Genomic DNA, 18,020 nt, shown 5'->3' on the forward strand with positions numbered 1-18,020 from the left:
CACGACCATAGCTCACCACAGCCTCAAACTACTTTGCTCAAGGGAGCCTCCCACCTCAGCCTCCTGAGTAGCTGGACTATAGGAGCACACCACCACATCAAGCTTATTTATTTATTTAGACTAAGATGGTAGGCCATAAAATAAGTCACAATAAATTGAAAAGGATTAAAATAATTGAGACTATATTCTGACTATAATGAAATTAAATTAGAAATCAAGAGATCTGCAAAATCCCCAAATGTTTAGAAGTTAACATGCTTGTAAGTAATCAGTGAGTCAAAAAAGAAATCACAGAAGACAAGAAAATATTTTGAATTGAATTAAAAACACAGTATATAAAAATTTGTAAGATACAGCTAATGCAGTGCTGAAAAGGAAATTTATGGCTTAAATGTTATTAGAAAAAAGACGTAAAAATCAATGGTTTAGGCTTCTACTTTAAATAGCTACAGAACAAATTAAACCCAAAGTATGTGTAAGAAAGAAAATAGGCCGGGTGCAGTGGCTCATGCCTGTAATCCCAGCACTTTGGGAGGATGAGGCAGACGGATCACCTGAGGTCAGGAGTTCAAGACCAGTCTGACTGACATGGAAAAACCCATCTCTACTAAAAAAATACAAAATTAGCCAGGTGTGGTGGCACATGCCTATCATCCCAGCTACTCAGGAGGCTGAAGCAGAAGAATCTCTCAAACCCGAGAGGCAGAGGTTGCGGTGAGCCGAGATCATGCCATTGCACTCCAGCCTGGGCAACAAGAGCGAAACTCCATCTCAAAAAAAAAAAAGAAAGAAAATAAGAGAAAAAGTCAAATAATAGACAATGAACATTGAAAATCAATGAATCCAAATACTGGTCCTTTTATTGTAAAACATAACACAATAGAAAAGTACACAAACAAAAAAATACATATATAGCACAATGATTTATCAAATACCATTGAACTACCACATGGTCTTTGAAGAAAGACCATGACCAGCACCCAGAGACACTCTCACATCATGTCCCCTCCCAATCCCTATTCTCTGTCCCTCTCAAAGCAATGACTATTCTAACTCACGCAAATAACTTCCTTGCTTTTCATTATTTTATCACCAATGGAAGCACCAAAGAACTTGAAAGTCCAGAGTTATTTTACCTATTTTCTTAAACTTCATATGATAACACAATATGTACTAGATACATCTGTTGGCCATTCACATATCTGGCTTTGTGTGTTCAAATCTTAACCAAGTTACCTTTGAAAAGATCAATGAAAAAAGCTGCCAACCTTCTACCTACACTAAGCAAGGCAAGAGAAGGCTCAAATTACCAACATTAGCAATGAAAGAAAGGACATAAGTAGAAATCTTACAGATATTAAAATAGGGAAACATCATGAACAACTTTACACCAGTTAGACAAGCTACTTTACACAAAATAACTAAACCAGCTAGGTGTGTAGGAATATGCCAAAATAGGCCGGGCACAGTGGCTCAGGTATATAATCCCAGCACTTTGGGAAGCTGAGGCAGGTGGATCACCTGAGGTCAGGAGTTCAGGACCAGCCTGGCCAACATAGTAAAACCCTGTCTCTACTAAAAATACAAAAATTAGCTGGGTGTGGTGCGCTACTGTAATCCCAGCTACTTCGGAGGCTGAGGCACAAGAATCACTTGAACCTGGGAGGCCGAGGTTGCAGTGAGCCAAGAACACACCACTGCATTCCAGCCTGGGCAACAGACTGAGACTCCATCTCAAAAAAAATATATGTATTTGTATGTATGTATGTACGTATGTATGTATGTGTGTGTATTTTTTTTTTCCAAAATAAACACTTAAGGAAATGTCTTACTTTTTAAAAACCTTCCAAACTGTGCCTAGACCCATGTGAAACCCTAAGTCATTTAAAGGAGAGGACTACATGTCAAGTTAGGTCCCCCAAAACATCTTTAAGTGCCTATAATGTGTGCTACACACTGAGAATTCAAATTAAAGATACGGTTTTTTCTTACAGTTCTACAATCTTCCTTTGGCTTAAAGACTCCTGGAAATACAGACATGAGTAAGAGACAACACTAGATTTATTAAAGATCATAACGCTATCATTTATTGAAGAAAAAAAGCAAAAAAAAACTAACAATTGTGATGAGGGAGGAGAGACAGCTTGGCAACATTCCTTTTAAAGTTAAGTTAGCATAAAGAAAACAATATTTATTAAATGAAATAGATTTTCAAGGTAGGAAAAGTAGTACTCAAGAATGTATTTTTGGATACAAAAATTCAGTTACACAATCAGTAGCATTCAAAATTAGTTATGAGTATTTATACAATTACAAAAATGGATTCATGTTTTAACAAAGTATTTTAAAAGCTCAAACATTTTAAAACAGGCACAATATTCTAAAGACATATACATTCACCATGGGCTTTTGAATGTCCTCACTCCCAACTTCACAATCAAAATTTACAGAAGTGGCAAAAGATCAGAGTTCAGAGGGCTATTTTTTTTTCCCCTTTCCTTACTTAAGGTTGCAAACACATTGACAGAGGCAAAATAAACACCTTTCATAGGAGAAAGACCAAAAAATTGAATGTAAACCATAGCTCTCCCTTAGGAGATTACACAAATACAAGGTTCATCTGTACTTAGAACAAGGCTCATAACTTATTGTAGCATGGACATTGAACAGGCACAGAGCAACAACATTCACCCAAATACCAGCTGCAATTTGTCCTTTAAGGATGCCTCACAAGGATATTATGTCCAAGTAGCTAGTCCATTTATATCAGGGACCAGTTGTCCTTTTGTTGTTTGTGGCTGTTTATTAAATGTAGTGGCACTACTTTGTTGTGAATATGTACCATCATTTGCTACAATCTAGACAGATCATCCTGTCTACAAAAAATCATTTTCTACATTTCTAAGACCATTATCAGTTTATCTGCTCCTGCTAGAAAAGGACATACTTTTTGTCAACTTACATTAACAAAGGCTCTGCTACTCCCCATTTATCTCGCTGCAACAAAAACTGGTAAGCCAAGGGTAAAGCTTAAGTATCAGGGACTATGAATTTAGGGTAGAAGTGAAAATAACCAAAGTGGAACTAAATCCCCTATTCTTGAGTGCAAGTGAGATCAAGTAAACTTCGCTGGACTTTCTTCTTAACTATAAAACTATTAACCAGAAGGTAAAGTCACACAATTTTAACTCCCAACAAACTTTTAAAATAAAAATTTCCAAAAAATTTAGATGTCTAGGTTTTGTTATATCTTACCAAGAGTTACACAGACATAAATTTGTATTTAACTTCAGTTAAACATCTATTCACTTTTTTAAAATGCTGTCTGCAAATAAACGACTGGACATCTTAAGCTTACTAAAAAAAACTTAAGATTTTTAAATTAAAAAAAAAACTAGGACAAAAATCTAGCAAATGGCTTCACGTACCTTTAAACACTGATTCTTAAAAATTTATATGCTGAAAATGAGGTTTGAGAATACGTATTTTAAACCATTTATAATCCTACAGTCGACTCTAGTCAGAAGTTATCTGAGCAAAGAGAAAATAAAGCCTGGCGTAGACAGTCCCATAGAAAATAGAATCCACAGCCACTGGGCTGCCCTTCAATTTCCCAATTCATTCCACTAAGTCTCATGATGCAAATCTGTCACTTTCATAGAGCTATCAAAAACAGAAGCCAAGCCAGATCCTCCACACTTTAAGATATGGTTCCTTATTATCTATTTTAACAGAAGTATCAAAAAGTGATTTTTTTTTATTTATTTATTTTTGAGACAGAGTCTCACTCTGTTGCTCAGGCTGGAGTGCAGGGGTGCGATCTCGGCTCACTGAACTTCCACCTCCTGGGTTCAAGCAATTCTTGTGCCTCAGCCTCGCTCCCAAGTAGCTGGGATTATAGGCACACACCAGCTAGCCTGGCTGATTTTTTTGCTGTTGTATTTTTTGTAGAGATGGGGTTTCACCATGTTGGCCAGGCTGGTCTTGAACTCCTGGCCTCAAGCGATCCACCCACCTCAGCCTCCCAAAGTGCTCAGATTACAGATGTGAGCCACTGCACCCAGCCAAAAGGTAATTTTATTTGGAATGCATTTCATGATTTTATTTCTTGCTCCCTGAGCCTGCAGTGATTAGGGTAGAAGGGAAGTGGCACTCAGGCAGATAATTCACAAAGTCACCACACAAGGGTGATAGATAGATGATCCACCACTGAGATAATCAACCCAGTGAAAATGCTACACTGGGGACCATGTTTTGCCCTTCCCAGAGACAAGACATCTTGAGCTAGGATCTGAGCTACGACTACGCAGAGGAGCAGAACTGAAGGCTCCGTTTGAGCCCTTTCTGCAAAAGGGGATGCATTTCAGATAATGAGACAAGAGACGGCAGTGAGTTAGTACACAGCACGCCCAGTACCCAACAAGCAGCCTCAGAGAGACTGGGAGAAGGGGGAGAGGGGACTGGAAGCCATCTCTTCTGTTCTGAAGGGCAGTGCTCCTCCCAATAAATCACTCAGAGAGCCAACAGCCCAGGGCAGATCACGCCAGGACAGTGCTTCCACATGGCTGGCTGAGCACCACATTCCAATCTGCAAAAGAGTCACCTTATTGGTTCCCTTAACTTCCAAAATGCAGCAAGCCCTCCTTCACCCAGCAGTGAATGGAAGAGAAGGGAATGCAGGGCAGCAGGGAGACAGAGACCATCATTAACTACAGGTCTGAAACCCTAATTCTTTACTCACTCATCAGGTTGCTTTTAATCACTGCTGTTGCTTGGTAACAGGTTTCAGCAGATTTGAAATGGATTTCTTCCTCCCACAGTCTAACAAAAACAAGTAGGGAAACAACCAAAGAATAAGGCAACTTAAGGAAAAACGCAGGAAGACCCTGGGAGGCAGGGTCATGCAAAAGCTGCCAATGGTGTCCTGATGGGAGCTGTCTGAGCAAACTGGCCGCAGGCCATGAGTGAAAGCAAAGCAGAAGCCTTTCTACAAGACCCATCTCCTGCCAAGAACCCCTCCCTGACGCCTCCACTGGTGGGGTCTGGGATAGGCTCTTTACCTTCTCAGAGGATGGAGGCAATACCATTCACTGGGCAGTCACTGTGAATATTGAATGAGATAAAACATGGCAGTGTCTACAGGGCCGGGCACATAGTACTAGATAAGTATTTGTTAGATAAATTAATGATCGGAGACATTCACTCTCATCTTCCAAAGCTGTCAGTTATTTCTGGGATTAAATAACACCTACCCTACTGAGACTCTACTTATGCCAAGCCCTATTCTAAGCACTTGACACGTCTCACTGACATCTTGCAATGACCCAGCAGGAACTGTTATTCCCACAATTTTTAAACAGATGAACAAACTGAGGGGCCAGAGGTTAGGTAACCTGTTCAATATGACACAACTAGTATATGACTAGTCACAGCTCACAGCCAGATGTATCTGACTTCAAAGCCTACATTCACTACTAGTATGCTATACAGGTGACATCTTAAAAGGTACCTTGGCCTCATGTCCCACAAAGTCAATCCAGGCATTAAAAAGGACATGGGGCTGGGCATGGTGGCTCACGCCTGTAATCCCAACACTTTGGGAGGCCAAGGCAGGAGGATCACTTGAGATCAGGAGTTCGAGACCAGCCTAGCCAACATGGTGAAACCCTGTTTCTACTAAAAATACAAAAATTAGCCGGGTGTGGTGGCACATGCTTGTAGTCCCAGCTACTTGGGAGGCTGAGGCACAAGAATCACTTGAACCCAGAAGGCAGAGGTTGCAGTGAGCTGAGATCATGCCACCGCACTCTAGCCTGGGAAACTGAGCGAAACTCCATTTCAAAATTAAAGCAGTGTGTAGAGTGACATTTATAGCACTAAATGCCCACAAGAGAAAGCAGGAAAGATCTAAAATCAACACCCTAACATCACAATTAAAAGACCTAGAGAAGCAAGAGCAAACAAATTCAAAAGCTAGCAGAAGACAAGAAATAACTAAGATTAGAGCAGGACTGAAGGAGATAGAGACCACGAAAAAAACAATGAATCCAGGAGCTGGGTTTTTGAAAAGATCAACAAAATAGATAGACTGCTAGCCAGACTAATAAAGAAGAAAAGAGAGAAGAATCAAATAAATGCAATAAAACATGATACAGGGGATATCACCACCGATACCACAGAAATACAAACTACCATTAGAGAATACTATAAACACCTCTACGCAAATAAAGTAGAAAATCTAGAAGAAATGGATAAATTCCTGGACATATACACCCTCCCAAGACTAAACCAGGAAGAAGTCGAGTTCCTGAATAGACCAATAACAAGTTCTGAAATTGAGGCAGTAATTAATAGCCTACCAACCATAAAAAGTCCAGGACCAGATGGATTCACAGCCGAATTCTACCAGAGGTACAAAAGGGAGCTGGTACCATTCCTTCTGAAACTATTCCAAACAACAGAAAAAGAGGGAATCCTCCCTAACTCAATAGATGCAGAAAAGGCATTCAACAAAATTCAACAGCCCTTCATGCTAAAAACTCTCAATAAACCAGGTATTGATGGAACGCATCTCAAAATAAGAAGAGCTATTTATGACAAACCCACAGCCAATATCATACTGAATGGGCAAAAACTAGAGGCATTCCCTTGGAAAACCAGCACAAGACAAGGATGCCCTCTCTCACCATTCCTACTCAACACAGTACTGGAAGTTCTGGCCAGGGCAATCAGGCAAGAGAAAGAAATAAAGGGTATTCAATTAGGAAAAGAGGAAGTCTTAAACGTTAAGACCCAAAACCATAAAAACCCTAGAAGAAAACCTAGGCAATACCATTCAGGACATAGGCATAGGCAAAGACTTCACGACTAAAACACCAAAAGCAATGGCAACAAAAGACAAAATGAGATCTAATTAAACCAAAGAGCTTCTGCACAGCAAAAGAAACTATCATCAGAGTGAACAGGCAACCTACAGAATGGGAGAAAATTTTTGCAATCTATCCATCTGACAAAGGGCTAATATCCAGAATCTACATAGAACTTAAACAAATTTATAAGAGCAAAACAACCCCATCAAAAAGTGGGCGAAGGATAGACACTTCTCAAAAGAAGATATTTATGCAGCCAACAAACATATGAAAAAATGCTCATCATCACTGGTCATTAGGGAAATGCAAATCAAAACCACCATCAGATACCATCTCATGCCAGTTAGAATGGCAATCACTAAAAAGTCAGGAAATAACAGATGCTGGCAAGGACAGGGAGAAATAGGAATGCTTTTACACTGTTGGTGGGAGTGTAAATTAGTTCAACCATTGTGAAAGACAGTGTGGTGATTCCTCAAGGATCTAGAACTAGAAATACCATTTAACCCAGCAATCTCATTACTGGGTATATACCCAAAGGGTTATAAATCATTCTACTATAAAGACACATGCACATGTATGTTTACTGCAGCATTGTTCACAACAGCAAAGACTTGGAACCAACCCAAATGCCCATCAATTATAGACTGGATAAAGAAAATGTGGCATATATACACCCATGGAATAGCATGCAGCCATAAAAAAGGATGAGTTCATGTCCTTTGTAGGGACATGGATGAAGCTGGAAACCATCATTCTCAGCAAACTAACACAAGAACAGAAAACCAAACACCACATGTTCTCACTCATAAGTGGGAGCTGAACAATGAGAACACATGGAAAAGGGAGGGGAACATCACATACCGGGGCCTGTCCGGGGGTAGGGGCTAGGGGAGGGATAACATTACATGTATACCTATGTAACAAACCCGCATGTTCTGCACATGTACCCCAGAACTAAAAGTATAATTTAAAAAAAGAAGTATTTCCAGAATCTCATATAAAAAAAGAAAATTAAAAATGCAGTTTATTTATGTAAAAGATCAGTGGAACTTAAAGATAATCACTGTGACTTACAGTAAAAATTAAAAAATGAAAAAGACTAGTGGACTACAAAAGAGACTATCTGAAAAAAAAGAAATATCACAGAATATCAAAAACTTGAATGGGAACAAGAACTCTGCAGTTTGAGATTTCTGATAATCATGAAAAAGAAGAAGACCTGTTGCATAAAAACCATTTGATGCAAGATGAAATTGCCAGGCTCAGGCTGGAAATAGACACAATAAAAAATCAAATCCTGGAAAAGAAATACTTAAAAGACATTGAAATTATAAAAAGAAAGCATGAAGACCTTCAAAAGGCTCTAAAACAGAATGGGGAAACATCAACAAAAACGATAGCCCATTATAGTGGACAGCTTACTGCTCTGACAGATGAGAACACAATGCTCCGTTCTAAACTGGAGAAGGAAAAACAAAGCAGGCAAAGACTGACGAAATGGAATCATACCATCATAGACTGAATGTTGCTCTACATGATCATGATCAAAGTCACTCAACAGAAAGAGACCAAGAGCTTGATTTCCAGGGCACAGTAGATAAACTGCGTCATTTACAGGAAAATTTGAATTCTCATGTTCTGATTCTTTCTCAGCAACTTTCTAAAGCTGAGAGTAAGTCCAGGGGCCTCAAAACTGAGCTCCATAACACAAGAGAGGCTCTGAAAGAAAACGCTTTGGTTTTTGAACACATACAAAGAGAGCTAAACCAAACAGTGTCAAATGAAGGACATTGAAAAAATGTACACAAATGGCCAAGATAAAGTAGAAAAATGCACAGAAAAGCAAGTAAGATTATGTCAACTACAAAGACAAAATATGTTGCTTCAACAGCAACTGGATGATGTTCACAACAAAGCTGACAATCAAGAAAAAACAGTAACTGATATTCAAGCCAAATGTGATGCTACAGCACAAAATCTTCAAGCTGAGTGCATAAAGCACCGTCTTTTGCTAGAAGAACAAGAGGATGATCAATAAAGTTAATCATTTGAAAGAAAAACAATGTCAATATGAAAGAGAGAAAGCAGAAAGAGAAGTAGTTGTGAGTCAACTTCAACAAAAACAGGGTGATGTCCTAAACAATCAACAACAAAAGCTTTGCTGGATGCTTCACTGCGTCACTGCATCCATTGAGAAAGTGAGATGTAGGATTCAAGGAAGAAATTAGGTCAGATGAGAATTCAATTTCAAGAAAAATGGAATCAACTTACAGTGACTATAAGATGTACTAAGGAGACGCAAGGCCACGTACAAAAGCTTGAAATAGAAAATTCCAATGTTAAGAAATACAATTAAAAAGCAAGATGGCCAAACTGAGCAGCTTCAGAAAATCCTGCGAAGTTCAAGTTTGATGCAGCAGTTATTGCAAGAAAATGAAACTACAGAAGTAGATGAAGCTTCTTCTGAATTTAAATCTGGATCCTCTGTAGCAGAAGTTCCCAACCTACAGGCCACAGACAGGTCCATGACCTGTTAGGAACCAGCTGCACAGCAGGAGAGTTACTGTGGATCTTCTAGATCATCTGCATGCCATGTGAATCTTATAACCAGTTTTTAATTTCTACAAAAAAAAAAAAAAAAGCCTGCTTGGCTTTGGATGGGGACTGCATTATATCTATAGATTAATATGGGAAAGAATTAATACCAACAATGTTGAGTCAACCTATCAACAAGATATCTACTTAGGTCTTAATTTTTCTTAGCAATGCTTTTTAGTTATTAGTGTACAGATAATCCACATAGTTTGTCGAGTTTATTCCCAAGAATTTTATATTTTAATGCTATTGTAAATGGTATTATTTTTAAATTTTCAATTCCTAATTCTTTACTTCTAACATGGAGAAACACAATTGATTTTTGTATCTCAATTATATATCCTGCTGTGTTGCAAAACTCACTTGCTGGTTTCAGTAACTTAGTAATGGATTTGATTTGGTTTTCTACATAGATGATAATATCTGTGAATAGACAGTTTTACTCATTTCTTTTCAATCTAAAGGCCTTTTATTTTTCTCCTTCCCTCCCTCTTTCCCCCTACTCCCAATTAAAACATGATTGCAGTGGCTAGAATTTTCAGTACAACGTTGAATAGAAGTGGTAAGAGTTGACATCTGTCTTATTCTCAATCTTAGGGGAAAACATTCAGCCTTTCATCATTACATAGGATGTTAGCAGTAGATATTTTAAAGATGCCCTTCGACAGGTTGAGGAAATTCTCTTGTATCCCTAGTTTGCTGAGATTATTTTTTAAATAAAGCATGGTTGTTCAATCTAAAAAAAAAAGGAAATGGACATGGAGGGGTGAGCCTTCTAGGTGTCTTATTCCAGGCTGCTGGAGCTGCTGGAGCTCACAGTGACTAGCCAAGCCTCGTATCAGTTCTAAACAAAAGGAACCATGAGCACTCCTGACCTCCTCCATGTCCCTTCTGACACCACAGCCCTTCTGAGATCTGTCTCCAAGAGGCACCTGGGATGTGAAAGAATCCCACGAAAGTCAGACGGGTAGCATAAAATTTCCTTTCCTGGCTGAGGACAGGTTAGTGACCTGAGCAGATGACTGGATGCCATCAATAGCCTAGAAAGAACCTGGGAAGACTAGCTCCTCTCTCTGGCCCCGTCAGGCTTGTTCACACCTCCCCAGCCTCAGAAGAAAAGATCAGCAGGGCACAGTGGCTCACACCTGTAATCCCAGCACTTTGGGAGGTCAAGATGGGCGGATCACCTGAGGTCAGGAGTTCCAGACCAGCTTGGCCAACATGGTGAAACCCTGTCTCCACTAAAAACACAAAAATTAGCACGGGCGTGGTTGCAGGCACCTGTAATCCCAGCTACTTGGAAGGCTGAAGCAGAAGAATTGCTTGAACCCGGGAGGTGGAGGTTGCAGTGAGCAGAGATCACGCCACTGCACTCCAGCCTGGGCAACAGAGTGAGACTCCATCTCAAAAAGAAAAAAAAAAAAAAAAAACAGTCAGAGTTCTTAGCCACAGTAGGACAAAGAAAGGTTCAGCAATTAGCCACAAGCAAGGGGACAACCAGCAGGCCACTTCCTTTGGTTTAGCAGTGACAGAGGAGGAGCCCTAGTGGACCAGTTGGCCCTGTGCAAAGAACAGAAAGGCAATCCAGATAAATGTCATTTGTAGGATGACTCTGGAGGTCCTGGAGAGCCAGAAATGCTGGCTGACAAGACAGGGCACTAATCCTAGTCAGGCAACAAGGAGGAGCTGAAAGGGAACACAAGGGACAGTGAACATCCTGCAGATCCAGGAAGAAGCTTCCAAAAGAGATGGGCAGGGAGGGCCAGGTAGAAGATGGCTTGGCTGATGAAAACGAGGGAAACAGTCACAGGCAGTTACAGGAGGCACAACCAGAAACAGGCCAGGAAACTCTGGGGTCATGAAGGAGGCTGAAGCTGTGGCTTTGGGTAGATCCAAAAACCAGTGTGGGCCTTGATTCCCTTGACTGCACAGTGGTATAACAATCCCTGCTTCCTCACAAGGCTCTCCATAAGAACCAGGTAAGATCATGGACACAAAAGCACTTTGTAGGTTAGGCATCAGGCTAATATGAGACCACCTGCAGTTTATCCCCAGTGTCCCCAGCACAGGCTAAGTGCAAACACTGGGACTATTTAAAGGTCACTGGGCAGGCGTGCCTACTTCCTGCTGGCCGCACAGCAGGGATCCGTCTTCCCACCCCACTCTCCCCTGGCCCAACTCCAGGGGAGAACGGAAAATAAAATCAGTTTAAAAGCAAACATTTATAAATAATGAAGAAAAAAATATAGCTGAGAGCAGCAGGATTTTTCAACTCCTATGGGCTCTTGTCCAAAAAAAAAACAGCAGCGTTTTCTGCTGCTGCTCTGTTCTTTCCCCATCTAGTGCCAGTAGGTCATAAAGAAAGATATGCAGGGAGAGGGAGGGAGGGATGGGAAATAAAACCCAAGAGAAAAAGAGTCTGCACCTAATGTCAGAAAATACATTCCACAGTCAGGCGTAGAATCAGAACACCAAGAATGCTTAGATTCAAATTCAGAAACAGCATATACCACCAAAAAGTGCTTCTTTTCTACCTCACTCCATGGCCAGGCTCTCCAGGGGCTTGTCTAAAGCAGTCACTTGTTCTCAGATGCCAGAGTAGAAGTAGACTCACTCTATGCAGGACAACGGTGATGGCTTCCATGCTGAGGGACAAGTGGACCCCAAAACTCTCTCCCTTACTGTTGCTCCCCTGTGATCTCTGATGGGGCTGCCTTTTGCCACCTGGGAATCACTTGCACCCAAGGCTTATGTGCTGTTGCTGAATAGGTTTGTATTCATGGGAATTCAGTGGGACAACATTCAGAGAGGAAACAAGTACATGAGGAAGATTCCACTCCACAAGATACAGAACCCACTTCTCATCCTGTGCTACTGACATTCAGGTTCGAGAATGTATTGTTGCTTCCAAAAGTAACCCTCAAATGTCCGAATCACAAGCAACACATTGCTGCAAGATAAAAGGCACATGTCTGTAAGACAGAGGTTTCGAAGATAGTTACAAAACTGTCCACCAGCTTCTGTCCATAGTGCCTTCCAAAGCTTCATAAAACTGGCCATGAATTATGCAAGACACACGGCAAAACACTTCTTCACAGCATCCCTAGGAAAGAAAAGACACAAAGGTGAGTGGAACGTCATCACCCCAAAGGCACTCCTTTAGAGGGCACCCAGAGTGGAAGCTGCAGAGTAGAAAGCACCTAGACTGAAAGATCAGACCTTCACAGCATCAAACTGCAGCTTCAACATTTATTAGTAGTACTATCCTGGGAAAGTTCCTTGTCCTGTTTGAGTTTCAAATTCCTCATCTGTAAGAGGGGATGTCCCCACTTACCCGACAGTCTGATTATGGGATTAGCCATCATAATCAGAGAAAAAGATAATATAGACTGTCAGAAACTAAGAAATCAGTCAGAATTGCTGCACTTTAATATCGGTCAAAATCACAGAATGCACTGACAGCATTAAATCAAATATTAACTGGGACCTTTCTTCATTCTAAGCAGGCAGCAGAAGGGAGCTCACTATGGGTCCTGAGCACTTATTAGTATGCTATATTAGCCTTATCACAGGTATTTACTGCTTGGAATTCAGTGTAGAGGGTGCAAGGAAGAGTTGATCTTCAAGAAATTACTATTCTACCCAAGCAAGCACTTCCATTTCCACCACCACACCACACTGTGCAATGTGGCACTAGGCTTCTCATACCCCAGCTCTGTTCCACGTTCTCAACTGTGCTGCACTAAGGACATTGGGAGTCACATAAGGGAGGGAGAGGTGAATGGATGCATTTCCATGAGTAGGCACTGCATTTTAATATCAAGATGGTTCCAGGGCAGCATTTCTTGAGATACACTCTGCACTGTAGTCTCAGAAGAGTCTCTGCACAAGAAGGGTTTTATGGCCACATAAGTCCCCCTCATGGCAGCTCACAATACACATAGCATATGGAAGGATCTAGCAAGCCAGGCAAAAAGGAACCTACCTAATTTTGCTTAACCTGTTTCTCAAACTTACTTGATCATAGAACTCTTTTCTTCCACAGAAACACTATTTCTGTGGAACACCGTGGGAAAAGCTATTCCAGGGGAACTTACAAATAGAAGGGTGGGGCCGGGCATGGTGGTTCGGACCTGTAAACCCAGCACTTCGGGAGGCCGAGGTGGGCCAATCACTTGAGGTCAGGAGTTCGAGACCAGCCTGGCCAACACAGTGAAACCCCATCTCTACTAAAAATACAAAAAATGAGCCTGGCATGGTGGCATGCACATGGAGGCTGAGGCAGGAGAACAGCTTGAAGCCGGGAGGTTGGAGATTGAGGTGAGCTGAGATCGGGCCACTGCACTCCAGCCTGGGCCATAGAGTGAGACTCCATCTCAAAAAAAAAAAAAAAAAAATAGAAGGGTGGGATCTAGCTCTGTGATTCCCTCCCTACTAGAGGAGTAATTCATCTCCTCAGCACACGAAACTCACTATCTCAAATAAAATTCCATCATTCTATCAATCACTTATACATAAATTTTATACATGCCAATCCAGATCAAGACTGAAGCTCTGACGAATGACTCCAAGCAAGTTTCACGAATGAGACCTGTGCAACTGCATTGGCCCCATACTCAGAAGGGTCCACATTGGGTTTAATGCCTTAATTTGATGTTGCCATCTTGAAATTCTTAATCTTTTTTTTTTTTTTTGAGACAGAGTCTCCCTCTGTTGCCCAGGCTGGAGGGCAATGGCGTGATCTCGGCTCACTGCAACCTCCGCCTCCCAGGTTCAAGCGATTCTGCTGCCTCAGCCTCCTGAGTAGCTGGGATTACAGGTGCACGCCACCACGCTCGGTTAATTTTGGTATTTTTAGTAAAGACAGGATTTCACCACGTTGGTCAAGCTGGTCTCGAACTCCTGACCTCGTGATCCGCACACCTCAGCCTCCCAAAGTGCTGGGATTACAGGCTGAGCTACCGTGCCCGGCCTATGATTTTTGAACAAGAAGCTCACATTTTTATTTTGCACTGGGCCCTGAAAACTATGTAGCTGGTTCAGGGACCAAGAAATAGTCATATGTTGGCAGGTTGATCAATATCTCATTGGATGCTCAGTAATGATGAACTCTGGCTTACTTCACATAAAAATCTAGCTTCCCAGGACACCCCTGCCCATATTCTTCTCAGACAAGCCATCAGGCCCCAAAACCAGCCAGGTCTGCATGGAGTATTTCATAACTGTTACCCTCCTAGAATCTATAAACAAAGCCACTCAGCTGCCGTTCACTTGAAAGGCTTAACTTCGCATCCAATCAGTCACTCCTCAATACTTTCAAATCACTGTCAGCAACAGTCTTGGAATTTGTTAAGACATAAGATTGCTCTTCCTCCTTCCCAAGTCATGCATAATTTTTCATTTCCTCAGTCCTTTTTTTTTTTTTTTTTGAGACAGAGTCTCGCTCTGTCGCCCAGGCTGGAGTGCAGTGGCGCCATCTTGGCTCACTGCAAGCTCCGCCTCCTGGGTTCACGCCATTCTCCTGCCTCAGCCTCCCGAGTAGCTGCGACTACAGGCGCCTGCCACCACGCCCAGCTAATTTTTTGTATTTTCAGTAGAGACGGGGTTTCACTGTGTTAGCCAGGATGGTCTTGATCTCCTTCCTGACAGCGTGATCCGCCCGCCTCAGCCTCCCAAAGTGCTGGGATTACAGGCGTGAGCCACTGCACCTGGCCCGGTACAGTTTTTTTAAAAAGCTTGTTTTTAATTAACAGGTAATGATTAAAAAAAAAAAAAGAACAGAAGTTAAATAGTTGCATTAGAACAAAGTCAGAGGCAAAGATCATGCGGCTAATTTTGAGAGGTCCGTCACTGAAAGTGCTTAAAGAGGTATGGAGTATTAGAATTTCAGAGCTAAAAGAGGCCTCTGGAGATGATCTAGACCAACTCAGTCTACTTATTGATGCTTTGAGGCCAGAGGGGTCAAGAGAGCTGCTCGAGGTCACACTGCTAATTAGGAAGCCCTGGTACTGCTTACTCTCCCTTTATAAACTCTTGTGAAACCTTCCCAGCAGTGGGATACTGCAAGAAGCACGAATTGAGATCCCTCCATATCTTACTCAGTGATATGAAATGACATTCACCTTTATAAAAAAAAAAAAAAACCCCTACTCAAAGCTACGGGTTAAAAGAGTAATAATGTGCATATATGCACCATATATAAGAGTAGAATGTTCACAGCATTGGAAATCAGTGTACCTGGGTAAATATCCGTCATTAGTTGTATAATTAGAGTGGGTGGTGGCGTGACCTTTAACTTACTTATCTATAAATGAGATGTATAGTATTTGTCTACTTGACTCGAAAGACTTCAGTAAAGATAAATAAAATAGGATATACTCTCTGAAAGCAGACTCTGAATTAAAATGAATGGCAGAAATCATTATTTCCAAATACACAGTCTTACCTTGCAAATGGTATGAAGGAAAGGCTGTACCTATAATGAAAAACAAAACAAAGGGTCAAATGAGATGAAGGGAGTAGCAGATTATCCAGCGGAATGGGCTTCTGAGCTGTAAGAACACCTGCAGTGATTTATCCAGACCCTCTCCCATACTCAGCCTGGGGGATGAGCATGTGCACACAAAGGCCCATGCATGTGCATGCATGTGTACCCAAACATACACACTATGGCCATGTACAGATAGGCAGCCACAGAAGAAGGGCAAAAGGTTCATGTGGAGATAACCCGTATGACCTCGGCCTCAAAGCAGTACTGCTATAACCTTGAGCTAGCAGCAATCACCTTAAACAGTCAGATTTCAGATACCCAGATGGCACAGAAACTCTATCCTGAAAAAATATCAAATAAAACCCAGAACAGTTGAACCGCACCCCCCTCCTTTATTTATTTATTTATTTTTTTGAGACAGGGTCGTGCTCGTCACCTAGGCTGCTGGAATATAGTGGCTCAATCATAGCTCACTGCAGCCTTGAATTTCTAGGCTCAAGTCTAGGAAGCTCAAGCAATCCCCCTGCCTCAGCCTCCAGAATTGCTGGGACTACAAATATGTGCCACCATGCCCGGCTAATCTTTTAATGTTTTTTTTGTTTGTTTGTTTGTTTTTTTGCAGAGACCCGGTCTTGCTACGCTGTCCAGGCTAGTCTCAAACTTCTGGCTTCAAGCAATCCTCCCACCTCAGCCTCCCAAAGTCTTGGCATTACAGTGTGAGCCACCCATACCTGGCACAGTTGAACTCCTAACATTTTATAAATTCTAAACAGAATTTAACTTCTACCTAATTGGGATAAATTTTCTGCTCTGCTCCTATTAATTTTAAAAGAAGAGAAAAGAGAATAAAAAAGAAGAAGAAAAAAATGCTACCAACTACTCTATGAGTGAAAATGTAGTACGTCCAAAGGTATCTTGGTAAATTCCAGTTAGCTCAGCCCTGTCACTTAGAAGGAAACCATATACAAGGAAGAGGCTCCATAATGCTAAAGAACCAGGCACTGTGTGTCAGGCAGACTGTAAGTTAGTCAGCCCTTAGAAAAGCAAACACTGTCGGAACACATGAGTGTTGAAGGGAATATCACCATTCAGCTGGACCCATATGAATGCTGAACCTCTGAAACTGGATTCAAAATCAGTCTATAAGCAAAGCAAGGTGTGTGTATATGGGTACCAATTTCTGCCCTAGAAGAAAAATCAAAATATAAACAGTCTACCACTCAAATGTGCATGTCATTTAAAAAAAAAAAATACACACACACACACATACACACAAACACCACCACCCTTCTCCATATCTTATACTTAACATGTACAGAAGCTCAATTACTTGTCAACACAGTAAATTCCAAAAGGCAATTTGTAACTATATTTATTCAAAAGTCCAAAATTACTAAAGGGAGGGATGGGAGTTAAGCTTACAGTCTCAAGATTCATTTCTACCAAATAGGAGTTAACCAATTCTTCAGAACTTTAAAATGTCCACAATCCTCCTTTCTTTACATTGTAGCAAACATTTTTTTCAAAAATAGGTGAGTCACATCTATACTGAAACTGTTCTGGCAGATACCATCCCTTGATAAACTTTGAAAGAACTACAGAAATGTCTTGGAACCTACAGATTCCAACTATGCCACCACCCCTCTCACTCTGAGGTCGTATAGGCTTGAAAGGACCATGAACCTACAGCCCCATTCATGGTTTCCCAAAATGTCTCCAGCAGCCCTTTTACTATACTTGGCTCTGGAGTTACAATTTCCTACTCTTCAGCTGAATTACCAAAAGCCAACAAGCCTCTGAGCACATACGCTGATCCTACAGCCCACAGACACACGTTTTTCCATTTCGTCAGTGACTGTTCCTCATCTCCTGCTGACAATTCACTCTTTGTCCTTCTGTTAAATGATTCATTCTATCACAAATGTAACATTCATTATTTTTCTTACCACTTTCCTTTTTTGTTAACCTCTATTGGACTCACAAGCCTTTTTAACATCCCTTATAATACTTTTGTCCTTGCACTTACCGGACATGAGTGGCTTAATAATATTTGTAACATCTCA

The 18,020-nt window shown here is 41.2% G+C and overlaps 1 protein-coding gene and 1 pseudogene across 2 annotated transcripts in view; one reads left to right on the forward strand and one right to left on the reverse strand.

Moving 5' to 3' along the window:
• Window positions 1–2,060: 2,060 nt before the first annotated feature.
• Window positions 2,061–18,020, reverse strand: part of SFT2D2 (SFT2 domain containing 2) — a 28,858-nt gene continuing 12,898 nt past the window's right edge. Inside the window, exons 7-8 of one of the 2 annotated variants that reach the window (XM_004027855.5) lie at window positions 15,913–15,942; window positions 2,061–12,570 (exon numbers count right to left, since the gene is read on the reverse strand). In XM_004027855.5, the coding sequence (XP_004027904.1) occupies window positions 12,531–12,570; window positions 15,913–15,942 (70 nt within the window). In that variant the 3' untranslated portion in view covers window positions 2,061–12,530. The remainder of the gene's footprint in view (window positions 12,571–15,912; window positions 15,943–18,020) is intronic. The other variant, XM_019026308.4, reaches the window with a different exon arrangement.
• LOC101140822 (ankyrin repeat domain-containing protein 36B-like) lies at window positions 8,035–9,228 on the forward strand (annotated as a pseudogene).

The sequence above is a fragment of the Gorilla gorilla genome, chromosome 1 (assembly GCF_029281585.2).
Source record: "Gorilla gorilla gorilla isolate KB3781 chromosome 1, NHGRI_mGorGor1-v2.1_pri, whole genome shotgun sequence".
In the NCBI taxonomy this organism is placed as follows: Eukaryota; Metazoa; Chordata; class Mammalia; order Primates; family Hominidae; genus Gorilla; species Gorilla gorilla.